The 9751-nt window shown below is 45.8% G+C and overlaps 1 protein-coding gene across 1 annotated transcript in view; it reads left to right on the forward strand.

Annotated features, from left to right (window-relative positions):
- The window catches only part of LOC119897693 (G patch domain-containing protein 8), a 31263-nt gene extending 22841 nt beyond the window's left edge, over positions 1-8422 (forward strand). The window contains exons 3-4 of the mRNA XM_038711582.1: positions 2456-2586; positions 3417-8422. Of these exons, the coding sequence (XP_038567510.1) occupies positions 2456-2586; positions 3417-7503 (4218 nt within the window). The 3' untranslated portion in view covers positions 7504-8422. The remainder of the gene's footprint in view (positions 1-2455; positions 2587-3416) is intronic.
- The last annotated feature ends 1329 nt before the right edge of the window (positions 8423-9751 follow it).

The raw sequence follows: 9751 nt of genomic DNA on the forward strand, positions 1-9751 counted from the left end.
ATAAACATTAAATAAGACTGCTCCTTCACTGTCATTGTTCTTTGTAAATGAATTGAAGCAACTGCAGGCCAATGTTAATGCTTTGTTTTAGCCAGCGGCAGGAACATGAAATAAACTGCATGAGGCATGACAGTAGCCACTGGCATTGTAGGAACACACAGACACATACAGGCAAGCATGCACACTGCCTGCCCAACAGACAAGAGATGAAATTCTAGCTGAAGACCGCTGATTGCGTTTATGTGTCCTTTCCTTGTCATCGATTTACGGATAACATTTCTGAATACAGCGCTTTATCAACATTTACTGCCGATTACAGAAATTGCTCATTATAACAGAATTACACTCCTTTTTAAATAAAAAGAGCAATCAGCCCATTAGCATGCCCCGTCACATGCTACCTAAGAATACATGATCCCTCATTCTAAGGCCCTAGTGGATATGAATCAACTCTGACTCATCCATAGTTGCCTCAGCCTGAGCACTCCTTAACACATCTAAAGGAATATTGATCAAGGCTTTGACAGACGGATTGAGCTTCACAGCACATAGCTAGACTGGCATGTTGGAGAGCAGGAGCAACATCACTTCCCGCTGTAGGGGACATGACATCATCTTTGAAGACAAAAGTATTCGCTTTAAAGTGGGAAACGGAAATATCTCTGCCCTGTGTGCTCAGTGAAAATGGTTCTGCGTGTAATATTCTGTTTGGCTCTAAATATAGCTACAGGTTTGCTTGCAGTGGGACCTGTTTTTAAGAGAGAACAATAACCTGGCAGAGTGCAAATGCAAGAGGAAGGAGGAAGTATTCATCTTCATATATTCCATCTATTATAACGACTCTGATCTTTTCTTCCTCCTCTTTCCTGACTCTGTCCGCAGCAGTTCATTATGCATGCCTCTCTGCTTGAACATGATTAATATTTCCCATAAAATGAGTTTGGCACCAAAGTGCCTCAAAGTTCCTTACTACACACACACACACACACACACACATACACACACGTGTATGATCACACACATCTACAATGCACAAGCACCTGTACTGTAAGACATGTATGTATGTTTAAAGGATACAAACCTACAAGTGCTGCTCCCTAAGCACATACTTAATGCTGTCTTCAATGAGCTGACAGTGAAATGTGAAGCACTGAGCGATAATGTAAAAAGACACACGATTGTGTAAGACTCAGCAGAGATTAACCTGATGACTGTCAGCTACTGCATAAGATCTGGGTGTGAAAGAGAGTGAGTGTATAAATAAATCTGATGTCTGAGGGGCTTATCTGATGTGTGCATGTGTATGTGATACATACTGTATAGGGGGATAATAGCGTAACATAATCTAAAAGTGAGAGTGGTGTAATCCTGTTGAAACTTATACCAATATATACAATAAACAACAAATCCTGAATGTATAAACCATGGCTAGATTGCAGATTGTGAGGTAGCTAAAATATACTTGGAAGCGAGAGAGAAGAAGACAGAAGATAGGAGGGATAATAGTGCACAATACTGCAGCTATTCCCAAACTTCTTAGTCCCTTCTTAGCCTTCAGACACACACAGACAAAAAGAAAGACACCAACATGCATACACACACACACACACACACACACCTGCCGAGCATGGATAAAGGAGGGATTAAAGTGTGTCAGAAAAGGAAACAGGAGAGAGAAGCATGAATCATTGTTTCCCTGGGTGGACTGGCACACCTATGGCTATAGACACACGGTTTCACACAAATACATACGTGCACTCAAAACGCAAAACAGAGCTAATTGTAATTTTTCTGCAAGTGAAGGCCCACCATTTTACAAAAAAATTAAATCACTCTCACTGTAGAGCAGTTATATGTTAAAAGGTTATGTTTCTTGCAATCATGTACACACATGCACACAGATAGATCTAGCATTTTTCCAAATTAAATCTCTGGCCTTCACGATGTCTCCCATGGAAAGTTTGCCACTGATAAGTAGCCGTGCCATTGTGTTTTGGTAACGTGGAATTTCAGCATCAGCAAATCAATGGCTTTGGTATACTCCAGCTCAAAAGCAGATGTCATTGGATCAGACGTTCTCTCAGACCAAGCTGTGATGACTTACGAAGGGTTGAACATTTTAGAAATCTCTGTGGCAAGAGCGTCATCATCATTAAATCATTAAATTACTCATGTCAGTCATCTCAACTGTGTCTGTAATCTGGTATTCACCAGTTGGGTTGTGTTTGCTCTCAAGCTGTGTGTTGGAGGAAAGACGCTTTCTTCCAGGCTGAATGGAGTTAATTGGACATGAGCTTTGGAGGAGAACATCTGCAAACACTGCTGAATGAAAGAAAGCTGCCTGCAGAGAGCTTCCTAAAACTAATCTTGTACTCTCTCTGCTCCCCTCTTTGTCCCACTGTTGTGTACTCTTTCTGTCCGTCCCTCTATCCCCCTTAATTTTTATTTTCTGCAGAGGCTGAAGGAACTCAAGCACAGGGAGTTTGCTCGCAATGTGGCCTCAAAATCATGGAAGGACCAGCGCAAACAGGAGAAGGCTCTCAGACGCCTGCACCAGCTTGCACAGCTGCAACAGGATACTCAGCGGTGAGTGGGAGGAGTGTGTATTTGTATGTGTATGTGTCTGTGTCTGTGTCTGTGTGTGTCTGTCTGTCTGTCTGTCTGTCTGTCTGTCTGTCTGTGTTTGTGTGTGCGTGAGATGGGACCAGGGGCAGGAGTCCAGAGGGGTTAGAGTGTGTCACATCCAGTCAACGTTTTTTAGATGTGATGGATGCATCCACAGATGTGAGAGCACTCAGTTTTCCTTGATAGGCCACAGGTGAAGTAAACATAAAATGCAGACACATTCTTGCTGACAGTCTGAGAGAAAATGCTTTGTAGGAGGGGGAGATTGTGATTTAGAGAAGAATGAATTGTAGCATAAAAAGTTTTTTTTTTTTTTTTTAAGTAAATAAAATGAGTGAAACAAGTTGAAAGATGAAAACTTGCCTCCAGGTTCGCACACCTAAAGCAATCAAAACAACTGATTAAAAAAACAATACATCACACAATAATCAACTTGATTGCACCTATTCCCTGTGCAATTAAATGTGTTTTCCTATAATCAGGTGATGATATGTGAACAACATACTATGACTACCAATATCATGCGTCAGCATTCTTACTTTGTTTTTTTCTATCTGTCTTCTTTCTTTGTTTCTCTCTCAACAGCATAATTATTGTATTATTAAAATAACCTTAACAATCTCTGCAGTCTATCTGTGCTACTCAGGCATATTTTATACACATTCATCATTCATGATGCTTTGCTATCATAAATCAATTTAAAGCTGAATTAAATCAAAACAAGCCAAGCTTAAGTGAAGTCAAGTTAAATCAACTAAAATCAAGAATATGTCTATTACCTTCTGTTGCAGAGTCCCAGGAAGAACTTATGGACTAAGAAGCGCAGTCAGGGCTGTGAGCCAGCAGCAAGATAGACACCAAAGAGACCACAGCCCTGAGGACAAACCTAAACTCTTCAACCACACTCAGAGACCCCCTCCTACGCAACCCAGGACAGCTCCTCTCAGCCACCAGCCACAAGATCCATGCCAATTTCCTTCCCAAATACAGCTGGCCACTGCTCTAGCAGAGTCCCCACTAATCACACATCCGGTATCCAATACAGACCCTCCTGCAGTGAACCCTCAGTCTTGTCTGGGCTTGTATCCCCAGCTGCCTCTCCCTGGGCGGGGGAGAGTGGGAGGCAGGCTTGGGGTGTCCTTCTGCTTCTCACGAAGAGGGCCCCGGCTTGAGCCTTCCGCCTCTGTCTTCTCGGACCTAGAGGAGGAGGAGAGAGAGAAGAGGGAACAAATGAAAGAAAGGATAAAAGGAATAATGGAAGATATTGACAGGGAAATTGGGGCAGCAGATGAGAGGAAAAACGGCGCAGGTGAAAATCATAAGTCCAGCTCTGACAGTGTTGGACCAAGTGACATGGGGCCAATCCTCACAGAGACTGCCAAAGAAGAGGAGCAGATTGAAAAAACAGACATATTGAAAGAACCCTCTCCTATTTCCAAAGCAGCACCTGTTAATCTGAGCCAAGATACACTATTCTTGCCATCACAGACCCAGGTGACTATATGGGGCACAGCACTAGCAGGGGCACACATGGACACCGAATACACAGATAGCGAGACAGAGAGAAAGCGAGAAACAGAAATAAAGAAAGAAACAGAGGGGGGTAGGGAGGGGAGTCAGTATATGTGTGTGCTGGGGAAAGATGGCTCTACCTATCTGAGATGGCCTGTTAATTTGCTTAAGTTCACCAAGTGTCAACCACACATCTGCTACAGCTGCAACCCACTCTGCTTGAACTCCCATCGACCAGAGCAGCTCATTGAGGATTTGCAGGAGTCACAAAAAAATCAGTTGTGTGCTCTCTCAGATGAATCAAATCCACGTGTGCCAGCTATTCTTACACCAGAAGCTCATTCCTGTTTACAAAGACAGACAAGACAAGATCTGAGAGCACACAGACAGGAAAAAGCTGAGGAGAATTTCAAGGCAGAGCAACATATCGATATAGAGACAGAAGCACACCTGTTCCTAAAGAACAAAAACCTTTCATCATCAGAAACAAGACCAGAAATAGGAAGATGCACGCTAAGTATGGAGAATTGTGTAAGGGCAGCCTCCCATCCATTTGACCCCACTCATAGTGACAGCTCTGACACAAACTCCCAGAATCCTCTGGGTGGCAGATTAGGGGGTGCGAAAGGGATCAGGGAGAAAGCCACCACAGCCCTGAGCTGTAAATCAGAGTCTGTCATCCAGCCTGGCACACAGGGGATGTGCATCAGCCCGTCCAGGTGTGAGTGTGGGAGTGAGACAATGTGCAAGTGTGCCAACGTTCCACAGCCCTATGTGGGTGTCTCAGAAGTGTCACGCAAAAAGAGGAAAGCCAGCACAAAGAAACACAAGCTGGGAAAGAGGAAGAGGGGCGAGAAGAAAAAAGCTTCAAACAAGCAAAAATCAGCAAGGTGCAAAGTGAGGAGTGTTGTCTCTACAGTCAACACTGGCAGAGAGAGGAGAGGAGAAGCTGTCGGGAGCTGGGGGAAGAAAAGGAGGCAAAGGGAGATGGGGGAGACGAGGACGAGGAGGAGGAGGGTGAGGAGAGCAGGGAGCAGCTGTCTCCTGGGGAGATGTGAGGCTGAGCCAGTATCTGTCTCTGTCAGGAAGAGGAGGCCTCACAGGAGCCACAGTACTGAATCCCAGTCACTGCCAGACAGAGAGCAGGCAGAGCACTGCAGTGTCTACTCCCAGCTCACCAGACACACAGCAGACACAGACACCAAGGGGGGGGGTGAGCGAGACGGAGATGCAGTGACTTTTCCCTGGCGGTCTCACTTCTCCTTACACTCCTTCTCACCAGGATGCAACTCAAAACTGTTTTGGGAAAGGGGTCACCATAGCAACCCCAGGAGTTTCATTGACTGCTGTTACCCTGACAACAGCTGTGGTTGCAGCCTAGCGAGAAAGAGAAAACTCCTCCACAGGGACAGGAAATTCATTCATAGTAAGAGGAAGAGTTTGAGGCATCGTGAGGTCTGGGAGGAGATAGAGAGGAGCAGGAAAATGCGGGAGAGTACAGGTCGCAGAGACAGAGACCTGATTTCAGATGCAGAACAGTGGGAGTGGATGGGAGGTAGATGTCCTGGAGGTAGTGAGGAAGGCAGGTCAAGGACTGGGTGGAGACTGAGGAACAGAGCAGTGGAGTGGGATCGGGCGGCAAAGTTTAGCTCCAGCCCTAGCAGCTGGGGCAGGAGAAGCAGACATCTTAGCACAGAAGATGTAGACTGGGACAGGAGCAGTGTGGACAGATGGACATGGGGTAGCAGCGACAGCTGGGAAGACAGGGGGGGGCACAGATCCACGTCAGGCTCCAGAACAGGGGCAGACAGCAGAGACAGCCCGGGCAATGTGTGGAAATGTGCAGGCAACAGACGCTCAAGCACGAGACGCTTCTCAAGCCCTGAGTGGTGGACAAGTAGGCAGACATACAGCCCCCAGAGTGTGATCAACACACGGGCCAGCAGATGCCACAGCCCACGCTCCTGCAGCCCCTGTAGCAGCTCCTGCATGTCTGAGCTAAGCTGGAACTGGAGCAGGAGCAGTACCTGCTCGGGAGTCATAGCGGATGGGTTGACAGTTGGCTCCTGTAAGACGTTCTCAGGAGCTCCAGGACTTTCATCCGAGGCCCCTCAGGAGGCAAAGAAACAGTGCAGCCCCACGTCCACTTCATCCAGCCTTACCCCTAGCTCATTTTCCCATTCCTCACCCCACAAATCCTCTTTAGCTTGTACAGTCCCAGGCTTCAACACGCACCGTTGTGACACAAGTCCTTCTCAGCTAAATGAGCCCTATTCACAGTCTGACCTTGGCCCTGGACCCTCTGCCCCTGTAACAACAAGCAGGTCAGACACAACTCTTCCAGGACTATCCTCCAATAAGGCTCTGCCACTGAAAACAGGCAGGGTGTTGCTTCTCCCTCTCATAGGGAAACTACCTGCAATCCAGAGAAAGGCTAGGAGGAAAAAAAGGCTGCTGGAGAAGAGTCGAGAAAAGGAGGGAGAGGAGGAAGAGGAGGCTAAAGGCAGTGGACTGCATCCTGGAACTGTCATCAACAGTCACAAATGTCCTCTGGACATGGCTGAGTCAAACTCCAGCAGCATGCCAAATCTCTGTCGGTCGCAGATTAGGACTGATGACAAACAGACAGGTGGAGAGACAGCTCCGTCAATCAGCTTTACTGCTGAGGAGATGGACAAATATCGCCTCCTGCAAGAGCAGGCGAGAGAGCACATGCAGAAAGTCCTGGAACAGGCACAAGAGAGTGCAGATACACACACAGAGACAAACTACACACACACAGCACGGACGGAGAATGGTAGGACTTCAGAGGAACAATACACACCTGCACCCTTGCATAATCCACAGCCTCAAACCCAGTCAATTCACACGGACACGATGCAAACACAAGCACAGCACGCCCTCCAGCTCAGTCTCCCACTTCCACATGTGGCACCACAAGAGAACTTTACTCAACCCATGGCTCTGGGAGTCCCCAACCTCCCCACTCTTCCACCATCAAGCCCTCTCTCCAGCCTCCATCATATCATTTTACAGCACACAGCCCTCTCAATGTCCCCCTCCTCCTCCTCCTCATCCACCTCATCCCCTTCTCCTGCCATCCATCCACACCCAGCTCAGCTCCCTCACCCCCTTCCCCCTCTCCACCCCTCCCTCCCTCACCACCTACACCTCTCTCCCTTCTCCATATCCTCCCTGTTTCCCTCCATCCTCCTGTCCCACCATCCCATCCCTCTCTTCCCCCAGTCCCCCGCTTTTCACACGGCCCCACTCGCTTCGCTCTCTCCAGTAGCCCTGCAACACTTGAACCCACAGTCTTTCATGGACAGAGCGTGGCCAGTGAGGTTTCAACAGAAGGCGTTGTGATTTTCACAGAGTGGCTGCCATGTTTATTAATCTTCTTTGGCAACACAGACTATTGGGGGGTGGAGGGCGGTATTAGGTTTGGACAAAAGCCTGGTATTTGAAATGGGGATGTGTCAGTGCTTTTACCAGCACCAAGTCTTATTCACATATACCTTCACACGCACACACGCATGGATACACGCAAACAGCCCAACTACTGACTGTTTTCAAATGAAAAAGAGTTTTTCCATCTAGCCTCTGCTATGTTGCAGCAGACAGAGAGAAAACAGACTTTGATCCTTTGCTTTTCCCGTCATTCCTCATTCAGGCCCAGAATAAAGGGAAAGGTGCACCTGCTATTCAAAGACAAGCTGGGCTTGTGTCATCCTCTCTCTTTCCTTCTGAACCACAGACAGACCAGCTGCCTTTTGAAGTATCCTTCATGCCAGTGACAGAGGTGCAAGAGAAAGTGATAATACTCTCCCCTTATCTCCATTTCATACAAGTTATCTGAGTTAGAGAGTGGCTTTCAACAAACATAAATAACGTTCCAGGAACTGAGGGTGGCATAGCACAGTCATTTTAACCTTGGTGTATACTGTATTTGCGTGTGTAATATAGAGGTAATTCACACACACACAGTAGTGAGGAGAACAACTGCTTTTCATATCTGACACGTGTAAAGACTTGTTTTGTCTCTATAGTGTAAATATTCTGACAGTGAGTGGTCAAATTAGAACCATGGAAAACAATAAAATAAAAGGTGAATTTAACCTTGACCAGTAGTACAGTGATTATTCCCTCAATGGCTTCATTCATACAAACACTTAAAAGAACTTTTCATATTCATATGTAACATGTAACATTTCATTTCCACAAGGCACTTAACAAAACAGTTGTTGAGACAGCAATGAATGAATCTGTTACATTAAAACTTGGGTGAAAATAAATGGGCTTTAATGCTTTTTCTCATTCTGTCTGATTCGTGTTGATCGTGCAACATGGTGCAACACATTCCACATAAAGAATTAATATTTTGTGGTTTATTGGAGATGAATCGTGAGATATTTTTCCCCTCAACATTTATTGGAGTAAGTTTTACATGCCAGAGAAGGTGAATTACAGTGTTTCACAAAAAAGCAAAGATCTGAGAAAGGTTTTTGTAGCAGCAGAACTTAGATTTTCTTATTTCCTACACTGGTAATCATCTCACCTTAAATTTATCTCACGATTCATCTCCACTTGTGAATGTACTGATCCCCAAGTTGAAAACCACCATCCTACGGGGTCTGAAGAAAAAATAATGGTAACACAAGACTCAGCGTGAAAGTGTTTATGTGTCAGTCATAGAGTTAGATGATGCCCTTCAAAATGCACCATATTTGTTTGTACTACAGTGTGCCGTTCGTCATTTTTATTGCTAAACACACAAATCATTTAGTCCAAAGATGCATTCTGCAGATGCATTTCGTCCAGTTCAACCACTGGTTCACTGTACTGGGGATGCCCAAAGCCAAAAAATATCCACTCAGTTAATCTGAACCAGGCAGTTCTGAAGTGTATGTTGTGCTTGAATATCATATGTGAAGTAAAAAAACAACTTCTTGCATAATTAATGAAACATAGATGAGTTTCTTACTTGCATGTCTTGCCAAAGGTTATGGTGGTTAGTAACTGTTGCTATGCATCCATGTCTGGTGACTGAAGGCACGGATGTATTAAAGCTGCTTGCCAAACAGTTGATCGCTGCAGCGGCCAGCTCTCAGGGAGCAGAACAGAGAACAGAACAGAGCGGGATCCAGATGGTCTACAGACTTTGACTACACAGAGTGCTTTGAGAGATTGGATTGATTTGCCCTCCATGATATCAGTGAACACAGCCCAGCACACGGGGAGGGCTCCAGCAAGGGGTGACATAAATACAGACACAAAATGTACACTCCCAGTCCCGAGGTGTTGGCTAGAAATATAAGTCAACCCCTGCAGAGATTCAGTAATTAGAGCACAATTCCTCTTTCTCCTCCTCCTGACCATTGAGCTTGTGTGTGTGTGTGTCTGTGTATATATAAGTGTGTGAGTTTGTGAGAAACAGAGACAGAGAATCCCTATCTTTCTCCACAGGACCGGAGATCAAACAGACTGTGTGAAATATAGAGCAGCAATAATTAGCAGCTGTTACAGCATCAAACCTCTCCATCTCTACCTCTCCCTCTCTCTCTGTCACACACACACACTCACACACACACCGTACTACCCTGTTCTTATCCCA

This window comes from Micropterus salmoides, unplaced genomic scaffold (genome assembly GCF_014851395.1).
Source record: "Micropterus salmoides isolate LMB-PRFRI ecotype aquatic unplaced genomic scaffold, ASM1485139v1 Ms_hic_scaffold_11, whole genome shotgun sequence".
Lineage (NCBI taxonomy): Eukaryota > Metazoa > Chordata > Actinopteri > Centrarchiformes > Centrarchidae > Micropterus > Micropterus salmoides.